At 59.6% G+C, this 18,341-nt stretch overlaps 1 protein-coding gene across 4 annotated transcripts in view; it reads left to right on the plus strand.

Annotated features, from left to right (window-relative positions):
• The window catches only part of UNKL (unk like zinc finger), a 48,095-nt gene that overhangs the window by 25,570 nt on the left and 4,184 nt on the right, over positions 1-18,341 (plus strand). For all 4 annotated transcript variants that reach the window (XR_007722204.1, XM_050774678.1, XM_050774679.1 and 1 more), the window contains 4 exons: positions 1,561-1,738; positions 14,887-14,979; positions 15,815-16,042; positions 17,931-18,133. Coding sequence is in view for 3 of the 4 variants with exons in the window: in XM_050774678.1 (XP_050630635.1) it covers positions 1,561-1,738; positions 14,887-14,979; positions 15,815-16,042; positions 17,931-18,133 (702 nt within the window). In the remaining variant the exon portion in view is untranslated. The remainder of the gene's footprint in view (positions 1-1,560; positions 1,739-14,886; positions 14,980-15,814; positions 16,043-17,930; positions 18,134-18,341) is intronic.

An 18,341-nucleotide genomic window follows, 5' to 3' on the forward strand; every position in this document is an offset into this window, starting at 1 on the left:
ACGAGGGGGCAGGCCCCATCTTGCACCTGCGAGGGGAGCTCTGGCGGCTGTCTCCAGAGTTTGCAGCTGGAGGAGACTGTTTTCAGAGTCAGTCACGGGGGCTCTGTGCACCTCCTGTGCCGTGGGCTGAGGGGCAAATCCGTTATCCAGAAGGAAGCCAGTGCAGGCAGCAGGACCGCAAGGCCACAGAAGCCTGGAGCCAGGTGCGTTCTTGAGGACTTGTCAGTGCCTAATTTCTCACCCTTAGGAAATGCATGTTAAAATTTCTTCGTTATGGACAGTTTTACTTAAGCAGGCGAACTAGTAGAATCATACCCCCCAAGGTTAACTTTTCCTGCATTACTTTTCAGCAAAACCCAAATATCATATCATTTCAACTGTAATATTTCAGTATGCAATTCATTTTTTTTTTAGAAATAGAGTCTCTCTGTTGCCCAGGCTGCAGTGCAGTGGTGCGATCTTGGCTCACCGCAACCTCTGCCTCCTGGGTTCAAGCGATTCTCCTGCCTCAGCCTCCCGAGTAGCTGGGACCATAGGTGCCTGCCACAATGCCTGGCTAATTTTTTGTATTTTTAGTAGAGACGGGGTTTCTCCATATTGAGCAGCCTGGTCTCGAACTCCTGATCTCAGGTGATCCGCCCACCTTGGCCTCCCAAAGTGCTGGGATTACAGGTGTGAGCCACCGCGCCCGGCCCTGGCTAATTTTTTTTGTATTTTTAGTAGAGACAGCGTTTCACCATGTTGGCCAGGCTGGTCTCGAACTCCTGACCTCCAGTAATCCGCCCACCTCGGCCCACCTCGGCCTCCCAAAGTGCAGGGATTACAAACATGAGCCACCGTGCCTGGCCAGAAACTCATTCTAATCCAGCTTTTGATGCTCGATTTTGCAGTGACCTCGTAGGTGGCTCTGGGTCATTTGTATCGGGTGTTTTCTCGTGTGCAGCGCCCTGCCCGTTACTGGGTTTTATTCAGCACTGCTCTGTGTGCTTGCTCTTTTTCTTTTGATCTATTATCCACCAAATACAGACAATGTGAGTTGCCCCGTGTTTTACTTTCCCTGGTGATGAGGTCACAGGACCACGCTATGGATGTTTTAGAAGTGGTGCTGGGTCTCTTTTTAAGTCCCTGGGAGGACATTTCTCTGGGGGCCCCCAAAGGTGCTCAGGAGCCAGTCCTGAGTGAGAGCTGGGGTGGGGGCACCCAGGAGGTGTGCCCCTTGGGCTGGCAGGCCCCTGGCCTCTGACACATCTTTCTGCACCTGCCGGATTGATTTTTACTGGCAGATGTCTACTCCTGAAACATTTTCTGCAGAAAAGCTCACGAGACACTTCCCAGAGGTGTCTGTGCCTTTCCCAAGTGCACCATAGCCCGCTGCCCTGCCCGTCCTGGTGTTTCTCCTCAGTGCGGTCAGAGTCCCTCCGGGTCTGGGAAACTCTCCCCGGGCCTCGCCAGGGCGTGGAAGTCGGCCGCTGTCCCGTGGTGCTTTCTGCAGGGTGCTGACGTGGCGCTGCCTCCTCCATGCAGGGGGCACGTGCTGACGGTGTTTGTGTCTTTGAACAGAACCACCTGGCCGTGTTTGCAGCCGTCCACCCGCCGGTCCCCAGCGTGAGCTCCAGCGTGGCGTCCAGCCTGGCGTCCAGCGCCGGCTCCGGCAGCTCCTCCCCCACTGCACTGCCCGCGCCCCCCACCCGCGCCCTCCCGCTCAGCCCCGCTGGCAGCACCGTGGAGGCTGTCCTCGGTAAGTCCGGCACCATCCTCCTTTCTCCCTGACCTCCTTCTGTTCTCATGCTGTAGCTTTTCAGGAACAGCGTTTCTATTTCAGGACATGTTACAGAATCGTCATTTTTGTAAAGAAGCCAGACATGTGTTTTCGGTCTTTTGTCACTTTGGTTGTGTTGCACGTGGGGTTGTGAAAACAAGCCCTGGCTCAGAGAGGCTCCTGGTCTGGGTGCCACGGGCACTGGGGACGAGGAGCCTCCTGGGAGCCAGGCAGAGTGGGCGCCGCCCGGCCCAGGGACTGAGAACAGGGAGGTTGCTGACAGATGATGGGAGGCGTGGGAGTTGGCTGCCTGTGCGCCCAGTGCTGTGGGAGGCCGAGGCAGGAGGATCACTTGAGCCCAGAAGTTCAAGACCAGCCTGGGCAACATAGTGAGACTCCGTCTCTACTAAAAATAAAATAATTTGTCAGGCATGGTGGTACACACCTGTAGTTCCAGCTATTTGGGAGGCTGAGGTGGGAGGATCACTTGAGCCCAGGAGGTGGAGGCTGTGGTGAGCTGTGATTGCACCACTGCACTCCAGCCTGGGTGAGAGAGTGAGACCAACTCAAAAAAAAAATTGAAAGTAGGGGTTGTGGACCAGTGAGGGCACTGAAGGTGGGGGATAGTGATGGGGTGGGGAGCCCGGCGAAGGCTTAGAGTCGGGGGCAAAGCTGTGAGCACCTGGGCTGGCAGTTTTGGGAGGCCTTTAGCTGGAGGGAGTCACTGGGCACTGAGACACGTGATAGAGCTGGGCTGTGGGGACCCGTCGGGGCCTGGCTGGAAGCCCAGAACCTGGGGGGCAGATTCTTCCAGAAGCCCAGAGGGGGTAGAGTTCGGGGTGGGACAGTGCCAGGGGCTGGGCTGTGTGTGTCCTTGGTCCCTTTCAGCCCCTGGGGACAGGTTGGGGTGGTGGGGGACGCCTGCCGCACCTGTGCAGGGCTTTGCTTGCAGAGATGCTTGGTGAATGATGGGACGTGCTGAAGCCCCACATTCCATGGCCACCAGCGCCCAAGGGACCCAAACCTGCCTCTCCTGACAGTGACAGTGAGGGACATGGGGAAGGCCGCCACCTGTGCTGCTCTCCAAGTTCTGTCCCTGGGCTGGGGTGGAGTGGGATGGGGTTGGGGGTACAGTGAGGATGGGCCCTGCTCAGCTCAGCCCGGGCCTGGAGCCCACCCCTTCCTCTTCTACATCCTCTGCTGTCCAGGGTGTGGTGGGGGAGCTGGGCATGGGATCAGGAGGACAGGGCTGCTGGGGCCACGTGGTGGGGGCCCTTGCTCCGGTGTCTGCATGGGCACACTCTGGGGACTCGGAGTGGGAGCCCGGCACCATCAGGGCCCGCGTCGATGCGGGAGGCGGCCCGGCAGCCAGACCCGCGATGACTCCTGCCCAAGAGCCGCAGCTGCCGGTCGTTGGTGGTTGCCCCATACGGAACTGCTCGGGCCTAGCTGCAAGCCTCCAGCAGCTCCATCTGTGCAGGCCTGGACGCCACTGGCCAAGGAGGTCGAGGAGAGACACTCTTCCCAGCGGCCACTTAGGCCACAGACTGCACCTCGGCAGGACGCTACACCAGTCTCATCCTGAGTGGTGTCTGCAAGGAAAGCCAGGTGCAGCTCCTGAGGCCCCAGGATGGTCCTCAGTCCCCCAAGCACCCAGGGCCCCGCTCTCAGCACCTCTGCAAGCCAGGTGCATCTTCTGGGCATGGCTCTCAGCCTGTGTTGCTGTGGGGCCGTCCCATCCCTACATCCCCTTGGAGTTGAGCCCAGGCCTTTACATTTTTGTTTTGTGTGTGTGTGGGTTTTTTGTTTTTGTTTTTGATTTTTTTTTTTTTTTTTTTTTTTTTTGAGACAGAGTTTCCCTCCTGTTGCCCAGGCTGTAGTGCAGTGGCGCGATCTTGGCTCACTGCAACTTCTGTCTCCTGGGTTCACGCCGTTCTCCTGTCTGAGCCTCCGGAGTAGCTGGGATTGCAGGTGCCTGCCACCATGCCCGGCTAACTTCTTTTTTTTTTTTTTTTTTGTATTTTTAGTAGAGATGGGGTTTTACCATATTGGCCAGCCTGGTCTTAAATTCCTGACCTCATGATCTGCCCACCTGGGCCTCCAAAAATGCTGGGATTACAGGCTTGAGCCACTACCTGGCATGTGTGTGTGTTTTTTTGAGACAGAGTCTCGCTCTGTCACCCAGATTGGAGGGCAGTGGCATGATCTTGGCTCACCGCAACCTCTACCTCCTGGATTCAAGTGATTCTCCTGCCTCAGCCTCCTGAGTGGCTGAGACTGTAGGCGCGTGCCACCATGCCCGGCTGATTTTTGTGTTTTTAGTAGAGATGAGGTTTCACCATGTTGGCCAGACTGGTCTCGAACTCCCAACCTCAAGTGATCCTCCCACCTCGGCCTCCCAAAGTGCTGGGATTACAGGCATGAGCCACCACACCCGGCCTGAAGTTTTTAAAAGGTCTCTTTCCCAAACACTGGGACCTTTTGTGGCCGCATGCGTCTCTCCCTCGCAGCCCTGGTGTTCCTATGTGGGCTCTGTCGTGCACCTGCCGGAGAACCCTCCAGAATCCAGGACCAGTCCCTCCCTCAGGAGGCCATGGGGAGAGTGGGCATCCTGGATGGACCCAGCGCCCGTGCGGGGGGCTCGGTCGGGCCAGGGCAGGGGCACAGGCTCAGGCCATGTTTGTGTGTGTTTCGTCCTCACTGGCTGGGAGCGCTGGGCCGCCCCGCCCAGGGAAGGGCTTCTCGTTTCTGCCTTGCTGTGGAGGGCTCACCTGGTTTCAGGACAGGACTCAGACTTCCGCCCTCCCGTCTGTTTTGGAAGTCATCTTCTCCCGGAGCCTCTGTGGACGAGGAAGCATGTGGTGTGAGATGACTCCCGTTAGGGCTTCACCGTAGAGGGCAGGTTTTTAAAATCGTGAATACACCATGGGTGGGAGCGCTGTGTTCATTTTTGTCTCATGCAGAAACAAGCCCACGTATGTGTTCAGCTGGAAACTAGGGCATACATGCTGTTCCTCTGGAACCAGAGCGGTCTCAGGAGTTGAATGGGCTGGGGTGCCCACCCCCATCCCATTCCATTCCAGCCCAGGGACAGCACTTGGAGACCCCACAGGTGACAGCCTTCCCTGAGTTTGTTTTTGTTCGTTTTGGGGTTTTATTTTTTGAGACAGGGTCTTGCCCTGTCATCCAGGCAAGAGTGCAGTGGTGCAGTCAGCTCGCTGCAGCCTCAAATTCCCGGGCTCAAGAGACCCTCCTGCATCAGCCTCCCAAGTGTAGCTGAGACCACAGGCAGGCGCTATGGGCCTAGCTAGAACGTGCTTGTTTTGAGATCGCTATCATAAATGGGTTGTGTGATCCAAGGCCCTGGATCGTGCTGAATCACACCCTCAAATTCACACATCCCCATCAGAAACTCAGGTCAGGGATGAAGTCCACACAGTGGCTAAAGCTCCAGGAGGGTCTGGCCTCTGAGCAGGTGCTTTTGTTTTTCTTGTTCTGTCATGCAGGCTGGAGTGCAATGGCACAATCTCGCCTCACTGGAACCTCTGCCTTCCAGGTTCGAGCAGTTCTTCCTCCACAGCCTCCAGAGTAGCTGGGACTACAGGTGTGTGCCACCATGCCCGGTTAATTTTTGTATTTTTAGTAGAGATGGGGTTTTGCATGTTGGCCAGGCTGGTCTTGAATTCCTGACCTCAGTGATCCACCCACCTCAGCCTCCCAAGATGCTGGGATTATAGGCGTGAGCCACCGTGCCCGCCCAGGATTGATTGATTGATTGATTGATTTTTTTTTTTTTTTTTTTTTTTTTTTTTTTGAGACAAGTCTTTCTCTGTTGTCCAGGCTGGAGTATAGTGGTGCAATCTCGTCTCACTGCAACCTCTGCCTCCCGGGTTCAAGCAATTCTCCTGCCTCAGCCTCCTGAGTAGCTGGGATTACAGGCACCCGCCACCACGTCTGGCAAATTTTTGTATTTTTAGTAGAGACGGGGCTTCACCATGTTGGTCAAGCTGGTCTCGAACTCTTGACCTCATGATCCGCCCGCCTCAGCCTCCCAAAGTGCTGGGATTACAGGCATGAGCCACCACTCCCGGCCACTTTTTTTTTTTTTTTTTTTTTTTTTTTTTTTTTTTTTTGAGACGGAGTCTTGCTCTGCCGCCCAGGCTGGGGTGCAGTGGCCGGATCTCAGCTCACTGCAAGCTCCGCCTCCCAGGTTTACGCCATTCTCCTGCCTCAGCCTCCCGAGTAGCTGGGACTACAGGCGCCCGCCACCTCACCTGGCTACTTTTTTTGTATTTTTTAGTAGAGACGGGGTTTCACCGTGTTAGCCAGGATGTCTCGTCCTGACCTCGATCTCCTGGCCCAAAGTGTGGGATTCCTCCCGTCTTGGCCTCACCAAAAAGTATACATTCTGCTGAGACGGATCTCGCTCTGCCGCCCAGGCAGTGGCTTGAGCTCACTGCAGGCTCCGCCTCCCAGGTTCACGCAATTCTCCTGCCTCAGCCTCCCCAGTAGCTGGGACTACAGGCGCCTGCCACCTTATTTTTTTAAACAAGGATCGAACCTCGTATCCGCCCGCCTCGGCCTACATTCTGTTTTTGGGATTAAGGCTTGACGCCTACATTCTCTTCCCCAACCTAAAAGTAATGCTAGAATTTGAGCATAGCAGAAAAATATTTAGGAAAATTAAATCCTAAACAAGAGAGACCATCTTGGACTCTGCTTACTCTGGTGGAAAACAGAGCCAGGTGCCTGTGTGATTGACAGAGGCGTGGCTGCATCTGCATAGCTGACCTAACTCAGATGGACTGGAGTTAGCACATTTGTAGTAATTTTTCCAAACATTTTTTCATATCTGAGGTATGTTTTCGACCTCTTTTAGTATGTCACTCGCGATCTTGAAGCACGTTCTTTCATTGACTTAAATATTTCCTGAGCCGTGAGCTGTGGTTCACGCCTATAATCCCAGCACTTTGGGAGGCCAGGGCGGGTGGATCACCTGAGGTCAGAAGTTCGAGACTAGCCTGACCAACATGGTAAAACCCTGTCTCTACTAAAAATACAAAAATTAGCTGGGTGTGGTGGCTTGCGCCTGTAATCCCAGCTTCTCATGAGAATTGCTTGGACCACAAAGGCAGAGGTTGCAGTGAACTGAGATCATGCCACTGCATGCCAGCCTGGGCGACAGAGCGAGATTTGTTCTCAAAAAAAAAAAAAAAAAAAAAAAATCCTGGCCGGGTGTGGTGGCTCAAGCCTGTAATCCCAGCACTTTGGGAGGCCGAGACGGGCAGATCACGAGGTCAGGAGATCGAGACCATCCTGGCTAACACAGTGAAACCCCGTCTCTACTAAAAAATACAAAAAACTAGCCGGGCGAGGTAGCGGGCGCCTGTGGTCCCAGCTACTCGGGAGGCTGAGGCAGGAGAATGGTGTAAACCCGGGAGGCGGAGCTTGCAGTGAGCTGAGATCCAGCCGCTGCACTCCAGCCTAGGCGACAGAGCAAGACTCCATCTCAAAAAAAAAAAAAAAAAAAAAAAAAAAAAAAAAAATTCCGAACCAGCTATTTAGAGGTGAAGCGATGGATTTTTTTTTTTTCCCCCAGGATCGACATTGCCTTAGTTACAGGCAATGTATTGTTGTTGCTGCTGCGACTGAAATTGTGAGCTTTGCCACCCAGTGCCAGCCTCACTTTTTTCCTCTGTCCATGCCTGAGGCGTCACTGTGAAGTTACATCCCTGCACTAGCCGCAGGCACCAGAGGCAGTGTCCTGCCCGCTAACCCCGGAGCACTCCTGTGCCCCAGGCTCAGGGACTCCCGGAGCGAGCGGGACTGTATGGCCCCAGGTGTAAGCCCGCCTGCCTGCGTGTGCATTTTATTAGCTGTTGTGGAGGGTTTTGGGCGAAGCAGGCATGTAGACTGGGTCATTTTTTCCTTGTTAATAGTACAGTTTCCTTCAGGTTGTAGATATACCGTGACTGAAGCACGGAACAGAGAAAATGAGCGGATTCTGTATTTAAGAGATTTAGTGAAAGCGTTTCAGGCCCATCTGATAGGTTCCATTTGCCTTCATCTTCCACTTCGTAGGAATAGGTTTCAGATTAAGAGTGACCTGCGAGCTCCGTACCCCGCGTTTAGATGGGGCTGGGCGGGCACGCGGACTTGGGAGGGAGGAGGGTCCTGCAGGGCAGGCAGCGGCCCCAGGTCACGCTGCCCCGCCCCGCCCCGCCAGCGCCCGTGTTGGCTCCGGTGTTTCACCTGAGTCCGCCCGGAGCCGCTGCAGATGCAGGTGGGCAGGGCAGGAGGAGCCGGGCAGGGGGGCGGCTCCGGGGCTTTCGGCCTGAAGACCTCTAGCCCCCGCTGCCCGCGCCCATCTGCCCGCCCAGCTCGTGGCCAGGAGCCGCGGGGACCGGGTGCGCCCGGGGGGAGGGGAAGGTTGGGGGAGGGCGTGGCCAGTGCGGCGGGGGCGGGGCCGAGTCACATTGCGGGGCGGGGCCCGCGCGGCGGGGGCGGGGCCGAGTCACGTTGCGGGGGCGGGGCGCGGGCCGGGTTTGAATCCCCGGCGGCGGCCGCGGACCGTGAGTCAGCATCGGCGGCGGCCCCAGCGCGTGGCAGCCCCGCGCCGTTAAGGTGCGGGGCTCGTTACTCGGCGCTCAGGAGCGGGCCCTCCGCTAGGTGCGCCCCCCAGGTGCGTCCCCCGCGTCCCGGAGCCGGGTGTGACAGCCGCGGGCTGGGCCCGGGCTTCTCAGAGACCCGGAGCGAGGCGAGGGCGCTGCCTTCTCGGACTTGCCTTTGCCGGGCGCTCGCCGGTTCCCAGCGTGGGCTCGGACCCTCTGCGTCCCCTAGAGAGGCGGGGTCGGTGCCCCGAGGGAGGGCAGGGGAGTGGGGCGGAGCGGGGCAGGGGAACGGGGCAGGGGAGGGCCGACCCCTGCGTCCTGGCCCGGCCCAGCCTGCACTCAGCCCGCGTGGTTCGGGGATTTCCCTGGCGTCGGGGGCTCCCCCGCCCTGGGCTGAGTTCCCAGCAGTCTGTAGCTTGTCCTCGCGTGTCCCTGACCCCGGGGGACCGCGGCGGCTTGAATGTGCTGTGTCACGGCAGAGCCGGGCTGTGGGGCCGTGACTCAGCGGGCCGGTGATTTCCCAACGCCCGGGGCTGAGGCAGCCTGGCCTGACCCAGCTGTACTCGCTTAGATAACCAGCCTCGCCTGGATTGTGCCTCTGCGTGAGGGTTAGCTCTTTCTTTGAGAATGTTTCAGAAGATCTGGATCTGACCTTGGAATAGTGAGGTGAGGTGGGGAAGAAGCTGCGGGCGAGAAAGTGGGCCAGGTGGGTGCAGCAGCTCTCTCCCCCCTAGCTTTCTGGGAGTGGGCTCCTAGACAGCACTCTAGGGGTGGTGGAGCCCCCGGGACCCACCCCAGTGCCCTCTTTGGATCAGGGGCACTTGGCTGTGAAGCAGGGCTGGAGTCTCTTGGGGGCACCCACATGTTCCTCGAACGTCCCCTCTCCAGGTAGCTTCCCAGGCTTCAGCGCAGGTGACTTGGCTGAGGTAGGTGGCGGCTGACGTCCTCTGAGCTGAATGCGAGCTGTAGAAGTTTGTCAGGTGAGCGTTGAAGGCAGCTTAGCCCCTCCACATGCTGTGCGCTCTGCACCTGGTGGGAGAAGCCTCTGTCCTGACTTAGGCACAGAGCATGGTGCGATCCCCCCACTCCAAGGGGAGAAAAGGCGCCTCCGTTCCTGTCCCCCCAACTCCTTTGCGTCTTTGCTTTTCATGAGGAGTTTCTGGATCTCTGCCAGGTGTGAGGGGCGGTGAGCTCTGAAGGGGCTGCCACATCCTGATCCCGGGACTTGGGTGCAGAGGGCAGGTCCAGGTTCCTGAGCCTGGCTGACCTGACCCTGCGCAGACGGCTTGGCCCTCCCCGTCATCAAGCCCCAGTGTGGAAGCACACGGGGGCCGTGGGCAGGCCTGCGGGTTGGGGATCGGTGCCTGTCCTCAGTGGGTGAGTCTGCCCAGGTCCCTGGCATGGTTGAGGCTGACACCTGCAAGGATGGAGTGGGGGGCATTCCACGCAGGGCTTGGAGGCCGAGCAGCTTTCTGGGGACTGGTGGGGCTGATCTTAGTGAATGGAAGGCACAGCCAGGCTGAGCCTCAGTGGCACAGCAGGTTGGGACCCTGGCAAAGGACCCATTGGGAAGCGGTGACCGGCACTCGCAAGGGCACAAGCTCCCTCCCTCCTTTCTTGCAGGCCAGGGCTCGGGACACGATGAGGCTTTTTCGTAGTAGGAAGGTCACTCTTGCGATGCATGAAGGGATTGGCCTCAGTGGGTGTGGGCTGAGCAAGCAGCCCCTGAGGAAGGGGTCCTGCGGTGCCAGCTTCCAGGAGGGCCCTGCGCACACGGTGTCTGGGAAGGCCCTGCAGTGGGGCCATGGGAACGAGCGAGGGATCCTTTGCCAGGGAGGAGGGGCTCTGGCCCCTGCTGGGGGACGTCCAGGACATCTGGGCTGGGGGCTGCAGAGCCACTGTGTTGGGCGGGTCCAGGCCACAGGAGAGGCTGCCAGACCCAGGGAGGAGAGTGGGCCTGGGGGTTGGCCTGGGAGGGAGGCTGGTGCCTGTGACCAGAGGCAGTTCAGGGCACAGGTGCAGGGCTGGAGGGAAAGGCCCCGGGCAGCGGTGGGCAGAGTGAGTGCTGAGGAGGCCCCGGAAAACAGCTGCAGGGGGAGTGGAGGCAGAGGCGGGGGGCTCCTCCCTGGGGAGGACTCAGGGAGGGAGGGCTGTGCACAGCAGGGGCAGATCTGTTGGTACAGAGTCCTGAGGGGCCTGGGGAGGACGGACAGGACCAACGGGGCATCTGCAGGTGAGCCCCCATGTCCTGGGTTGAATTGTGTCCCCTGAAAGTTGCATTTGAGGCCGGGCACGGTGGCTCACGCCTGTAATCCCAGCACTTTGGGAGACGAGGCGGGCGGATCACCTGAGGTGGGGAGTTCCTGACCAGCCTGACCAATATAGAGAAAACCTGTCTGTACTAAAAATACAAAGTTAGCTGGGGGTGGTGGAGGGCAGCTGTAGTCCCAGCTGCTCAGGAGGCTGAGGCAGGAGAATAGCTTGAGTCTGGGAGGCGGAGGTTGCAGTGAGATGAGATCGCACCACTGCACTCCAGCCTGGGCAACACAGCAAGACTCTGACTCAAAAAAAAAAAAAAAAAAAAAGATGCACCTGAACCCCAGGCCCCACACCGGGCTACATGGCGTTGCGTGGAAGCACAACAGGTCCTCTTATCCCAGCGTTCGCTGTCCACTGCCTCAGTTGCTGGTGTGAGGTCTGGGTTCAGGATGGCACCGTACAGGAGGGCATTTGGTTGCTCAGTTAACTTTTATTACTGTGCAGTGCTGAAATCTGTCTATGTAACTAGTAAATCTTGTTAATCTCTTACTGGGCTTGACATGCAAATGAGGACGTTCATATAGGAAAAAGCCTGGTATGTAGGGGTTCCATGCCATCCGCAGCCTCAGGCTTCCATGGGGGGTCTTGGAACGTATCCCCCCTGCTACAGATCGGGGGATGCTACTGCAGGGTCCTCATAACCAGGTTAAAATGAGGCCGGTAGGGTGGGCCAGTGACCAGTGTCCTTATAAGAACAAACTTGGACAGACACTCAGAAGAGATGGCCCCCAGCGCAGAGGCAGACACCGGAGTCATGTGGCTGCCTGCCATGAAGGAGGGTGGACACCTGGAGGAGGAGGAGGAGCGCCCCAGGTCCTAGAGGGAGGGAGGAGGAGCGTGCCCCAGCCCTAGAGAGAGGGAGGGGGGAGGAGGAGGAGCACCCCAGGTCCTAGAGGGAGGGAGGAGGAGCGTGCCCCAGCCCTAGAGAGAGGGAGGAGGGAGGAGGAGGAGCACCCCAGGTCCTAGAGGGAGGGAGGAGGAGCGTGCCCCAGCCCTGAGAGAGGGAGGAGGAGGAGCGCCCCAGCCCTGGAGGGAGGGAGGAGGGAGGAGGAGCATGCCCCAGCCCTGAGAGAGGGAGGAGGAGGAGCGCCCCAGCCCTGGAGGGAGGGAGGAGGGAGGAGGAGCGTGCCCCAGCCCTGAGAGAGGGAGGAGGAGTGTGCCCCAGCCCTGGAAGGAGAGAGGAGGGAGGAGGAGGAGCACACCCCAGCCCTGGAGAGAGGAGGGAGGAGGAGGAGCACACCCCAGCCCTGGAGAGAGGAGGGAGGAGGAGCACACCCCAGCCCTGGAGGGAGGAGGGAGGAGGAGCACACCCCAGCCCTGGAGGGAGGAGGCCCTGCCCACTGCAGATCTGACTTTCAGCCTTGGAGCCACCTGTCCGAGGCCACTCAGTGCATGGTCCTCTGCTGCTGCCTCCAGCGTCTCAGCTCTGTGCTTCGCAGCACGACTTCAGTCAGGCTTTGAGGTCGTGCCCTTTTCGGCCATGGTCTGAGCAGCACGTCAGGTGGATGACAGGGACCGGGAGGGCTGGCCCACTCTGCAGGCCAGGGTGGATGTCCGCTCGAGGATGTCACTGTCCTGTGAGGGGAAGAAGAGGAGCGAACGGCTCTGGGGGCCGTCACTGTCCTGTGAGGGGAAGGAGAGGAGCGAAGGGCTCTGGGGGCCGTCACTGTCCTGTGAGGGGAAGGAGAGGAGCGAACGGCTCTGGGGGCTGTCACTGTCCTGTGAGGGGAAGGAGAGGAGCGAAGGGCTCTGGGGGCCGTCACTGTCCTGTGAGGGAAGGAGAGGAGTGAATGGCTCTGGGGGCCGTCACTGTCCTGTGGGTGGAAGGAGAGGAGCGAATGGCTCTGGGGGCCGCTGGCCCAGGGTCTGCCTTTGGTTCTGCCAATGAGCGTCCTTGAGGGCCGAGGCCTTGGTGACTGCTGTTGTGGGTTCCTGGTCCTCAGGGGGTCTTGGCCTGGCCACCTCCACCCCCCACCTGTTTCTTTAGTTTCTGGATAAGACCTTCGAAAGTCCCTAAAAGCTTCATTTGAACAGTGTCTCTGTGGGAGTGGAGATGCTGCTGCAGGTACCATGTGCTGTCCCGGATGCCTCAGGGCGTCAGGTTCTCTGCCCTGGGCCCTGCTGCCTCTGTGACCGGGAAGGACCGTGTTGCCCGGTGGCACCACAGCCCGGCCTCCGTGCCCCGGAAATTCCCTCACGGCTGGCGTGTGGATGAGGGTTGAGTCTGGGTCGTGCTGTGCGGTGGAGTGGGGTGGGGATGGCCTCTGCCTTGCGGCCTCTGGAGTCCGCCGTCCACCCCTGAGCCAGGCTCCTCTCCCACCTGCTGCTGTGGGTGGTGGAGCACGGTCTCCACACAGTGTGGCTGCTGAGCGAGGCCAGATTCGGGGTGAAGTTCAGAGGGCCGGACCTGCCAGGCCGTGCTGCATCCACACCAGCCTGTGCCCGTGCGCGATGGGCTGTGCCCGGCCGGGAGGCACGAGGATGTTCTGGCTGCTCCTGTGGGGTTCAGAGGGTGTGGCCGCCGAGCACCAGGCCTCCGGCGAGGGGCCACCTGCCACCCTGCGGTTGCTCCCATGGTCCCCGTGGCACTGACTGGTGCCAGCCGGTTCCACGGAGGAGAAGCGGAGGCCTGGGCGGAGGGGTGAGGCTGGCCCACACCTGCGGCCCCCACAGATCTTGCGTGTGGCTAGTGCCGCGTTCTTCTGCAGAAGCTGCCTCCCCGCCTTTCCTGTCGATGCTGAAACTGTCTGGGAAGCCCCAGGCTCTTCCCCAGCCGGGGGGTTGTCCCTCTGCGGCCCGTTGGCTGCCCGGTCCGCTTCTCCAGCTGTTTCCTGGGCGCCCCTGTGTGGTGAACCTGCCGTCACCCTGACGCGGCCACCGGGTCGCAGCCGTCATCGCCGCCTGGACCAGCCAGCTCCACGCGGGGTGGGGTGGGGTGGGCTGGGGTGGGGTGGGGTGGGGTGGGGTGCGGGGAGTGCGGCCGCAAGAGCCCTGTGAGGGCGGGGCTTGGCGTCGGTACCTGGGGGGCAGTGACCACCTCTCCGCTTCCGCTGGGCCACTGGTGTGAACCGAGCACCAGGCAGGGCTGGCCAGGCTGGAGGTTCCCGGCGCGCCAACCCCCAGTCGGGTCTGACAGGTGTCCCCGGGGTGCGGTTGCCCGGGGCTGTGGAGGGACCATCTGTCCCAGGTGAGGACAGGAAGAAGGGGGTCTGAGACCCTTCAGGCACAGGCAGGGGTGGCTTCGCGCGTCTCAGAGCAGGACTTAGCAGCACACTGTCCAGTACCAGGCGTCAGTGCGGGTTCAAGAACCCCCAGGTGGACCTGGAGTCCACTGTCCACTCCTGAGCCAGGCTCCTCTCCCACCTGCTGCTGTGGGAGCGGCACCAGCCCACAGGGGTGTGTCCCGGAGCTCCTGCAGCCGCCGCGGTCCCCTGGCCTGCCCCCTGTGGCACGTGGGCTCTCAGATCCCAGATCTTCTGGTCACCCCCCATCCCCAGCCCGATCTCTGTGCAGAGGCTGCAGGAGTTCGAGACACGCTGTGTCCTCAGGGGCTGGTGACCAGAGCTCAGCCTCCTCAAGACGGCTTCCTAATACTAGGAAGGGGCACTGGGGCCACTGCGTGCCGTTCGGGGTTGGGGGTGGGGACTTGGGAGGGCCCATGCAGGAGGGCAGCCCCATGGTCTGCAGGGACGGGTGGGGACAGCCTCGGAAGGCAGGGCTGGCTGGGTGAGGCCGCTCCGAGGAGGGTCCTTCCCACTCAGTCTTGAGCCTGGGGGATTGAGGTCTTGGTGCTTGGCATGAAATTGCAGATGATCACCTGCTCCTTGAAATCACCCTCCCGGAAAGTTTTTCAGACAGTCGAGTGTGCACACATGGTGAGATGCTAACACACGCTTAGGTATTTAAACTCCGAGGGGCAGCAGCGGCACGCGGAGGCGAGGACCCAGCTGCTGGGCTGTGGCGGGGTGTCCCACTTGTGTGTGCTCGTTCTGCCAGAGAACAGCCAAGCCCCCCACTGCCTGCTGGGGGCTGTGAGGGTGGGCTGGTGGTATCCTTCCGAGGCTCCCCCAGCAACTCCCACGCCTTCTGCCCTTGGTCTCACTCTACGCCCAGGCCGGACAGTCGTCGTCCTCAGCTGGGCTTCCTGAGCTCTGCAGCACTGAGTGGGCTGTGGATGATGGGGGGCTCTGTTGACAGGTTCCGCGTTAGACCCACATCTTAGCAATGTGAATATTGCTTCCCTGGAGAAGGATCTGGAAGAGCAAGACGGCCACGACCTGGGACCAGCAGGTGAGGGCGAGGAGCACCTGGGGCTCTGTTCCTCCAGCCGCTGAACAGCTAAGCGCTGTGGCAGGAGGATCGCTTGAGCCCGGGAAGGTCAAGGCTGCAGTGAGCGGGGGTTGGACCATTTAGGTCCCGCCTGGGCCACAGTGCAATAGCCCGTATCTGGTTTTGGGGGCGGGAGGGCCCCCTTCTGGCGGTACCTCCTCCTCTCCCTCACTGCCCCTCCCTTCCCCCCCTGCACACGGACTCCTCAGCCTCTCTCTCCCGCCTCCCACTTCTTCAGTTGACCTTTGTCCCAGCAAAGTGGCCCTGCAGACAGGCGGGGCTCTCCTTGAGGAAGGTCCTGATGGTCTCCAAAGGACAAATGTATTCACATTGTAGTCAAAAGATCAACATCCATACAAAAGTCTTATCCTATACAACACCCTTTCCTTCAGCCTAAAAGTGTATCTTTTCTTTCTGACTTTAAAAGAAAGTAGACTATTTTAGAGGGCCTGGACAAGTGCTGGGAGGACTGTGCTAGTGGCTAAATTGGCTGGCAGAGCCTGGTGGGTGTCTGGCCTCTTGGGGGGGCCCACGCTAAACCCCCGTGTCCCCACCTCTGGTTGAAATCCCTTTGAGCCCATGGCTTGCCCAACTGTATGAGACGTGGCCACCCGGGGCTCTGTGGCTCCACACCCATAGAAGGTGGCTGCTGGCCTGGCCCCCGTATCCCCACCCCCCATATCCCCACCACCACCGCCTGCAGGGTCCGTCTTCCGTGGCTGCTGCCCGCCGGTGGGTAGATGTTTGGGCAGAGGCCTAGCGGTACTTCCTTCGCTCACTGGTCTGCCCCTGCCAGGTGCCAGGTCGCTGGCCGGCTCTGCGCCTGTTACCATACCTGGCTCCCTGCCCCGAGCACCATCGCTGCACTCGCCGTCCTCCGCGTCCACCTCGCCACTCAGTTCGCTGTCCCAGCCCCTCCCGGGGCCGGTGGGTTCCTCGGCCATGACGCCTCCCCAGCAGCCGCCACCCCTGCGTTCAGAGCCGGGTGCACTGGGCTCTTCAGCCTCATCCTTCAGCTCCTTAGGTGAGTGCCGGCTCCCTCCACGCAAGTGTTCCCATGAAGCCTCCGTGGGGCTGCCTCCCAGAGGCCACCCTGACTGAGGGGCCCCACACGGAACCTTGTGCCCCATCCATGGTGGCAAACCACATGGCCTGCTGCTCACAGGCTCCCCCCGCCGCAGACTGAGTCTCGCTCTGTCACCCAGGCTGGAGTGCAATGGCACGATCTCAGCTCACTGCAACCTCCGCCTCCCAGGTTCCAGCAATTCTTCTGCCTCAGCCTCCCGAGTAGCTGGGATTAGAGGCGTGCGCCACCACACCCGGCTAATTTTTGTGTTTTTAGTAAAGACGGGTTTCACCATGTTGGCCAGGCTGGTCTCAAACTCCTGACCTCGTGATCTGCCCACCTCGGCCTCCTGAAGTGCTGGGATGACAGGCTTGAGCCACCGTGCACGGCTGTTTGTTACGTTGTAAACGAACTAACACTTGGCCGGGCTTGATGACTCGAGAGCAGCCTGATCAACATGGAGAAACCCTGTCTCTACTAAAAATACAAAATTAGCTGGGCGTGGTGAGTTGCGCCTGTAATCCCAGCTACTCAGGAGGCTGAGGCAGGAGAATCGCTTGAACCTGAGAGGCGGAGGTTGCGGTGAGCCAAGACTGTGTCGTTACACTCCAGCCTGGGCAATAAGAGTGAAACTCTGTCTCAAAAAAAAAAAAGACCGGGCGCGGTGGCTCATGCCTGTAATCCCAGCAGTTTGGGAGGCCGAGGAGGGCAGATCAGGAGGTCAGGAGATCGAGACCATCCTGGTTAACACGGTGAAACCTCGTCTCTACTAAAAATAAATTATCCGGGTGTGGTTGCGGGCACTTGTAGTCCCAGCTACTCGGGAGGCTGAGGCAGGAGAATCGCTTGAACCCGGGAGTCGGAGGTTGCAGTGAGCCGAGATCACGCCACTGCACTCCAGCCTGGTGTTAGAGCGAGACTCCGTCTCAAGAAAAAAAAACCAAAACACTTTGGGCCAGCACAGTGGCTTAGGCCTGTAATCCCAGCACTTTGGGAGGCCGAGGTGGGTGGATCACTTGAGGCAAGGGGTTCAAGAGAAGCCTAGGCACCATAGAGAGATTCCTGACTCTCCAAAAATTACAAAATTTTAAAAGTGTTTATTTTTTTAAGACAAACTCTCACTCTGTCGCCCAAGCTCCAGCAATCTTCGCTCACTGCAGCCTCCGCCTTCCAGGTTAAAATGATTCTCTTGCCTCAGCCTCCCGAGTAGCTGGGATCACAGGCTCCTGCTACCACACCCGTCTCATTTTTGTGTTTTTAGTAGAGATGGGGTTTCACCATGTTGGCCAGGCTGGTCTCAAAGTCCTGACCTCGGGTGATCTGCCTGCCTCGGCCTCCCAAAGTGCTGGGATGACAGGCCTGTTTTTGTTAAAGTAACATTTAGAGTATCTCATAGTCTCTAAGCTGCATACACATTGGCAGATGTCACTGTGTGGACACAGCTCTTTGGGGTCTGTGAGAGTCCGTGTGAGGCGTTCCTGGGGGTGGAGTCTGAGAACCACTGCCCCTTCCACCTCGTGATGTGGTCCCAGGAACGAATTTAATTCCTCTGTTCAGACTCCTCAGGTGGCCGGGAAGGCATAGATCTGGTGGGGAGACCGGCCGGGGCAGGTGTCACTGTCAGTGCCTCTGCCAGCCCCACTCGGTCCCCAGCGCCTCTTCCCGAGGCTGGTGGGGTCCAGGAGTGGGGCAAGGGGCTGGCAGGACAAAGGGCAAGACCCCTGCCATCAGGGTGGGTGAGCCCCAGAGGGTGCCCATGTGGAGGCGGGGCCGGGGCATAGCACCCACCAGTCACCAGGCCGTGAGCACAGCTGGGCTGGGCCGTCATCGGCCCTTTCACACTCAGGTTTGAACGGTGTCCCCGGGAGCATCTGGGACTTTGTTTCCGGCAGCTTCTCCCCCAGCCCCACCCCTATCCTGAGCGCCGGCCCCCCATCCTCTTCGGGTTCAAGTCCAAATGGGACTGAGCTGGCCCGGGTCAGACGGCAGCTGGACGAGGCCAAGAGGAAGATCCGGCAGTGGGAGGAGTCCTGGCAGCAGGTGAAACAGGTGAGCGTGTGGGGGGCCAGACAGGTGAGGGGGAGGGAGGGCCGCCGGGGACTCAGGTGAGGGGGAGGGAGGGCCGCCGGGGACTCAGGTGAGGGGGAGGGAGGGCCGCCGGGGACTCAGGTGAGGGGGAGGGAGGGCCGCCGGGGACTCAGGTGAGTGTGGGGGGGGTGAGGGAGGGCCGCCGGGGACTCAGGTGAGGGGGCCACAG

This window comes from Macaca thibetana, chromosome 20 (assembly GCF_024542745.1).
Source record: "Macaca thibetana thibetana isolate TM-01 chromosome 20, ASM2454274v1, whole genome shotgun sequence".
NCBI lineage: Eukaryota > Metazoa > Chordata > Mammalia > Primates > Cercopithecidae > Macaca > Macaca thibetana.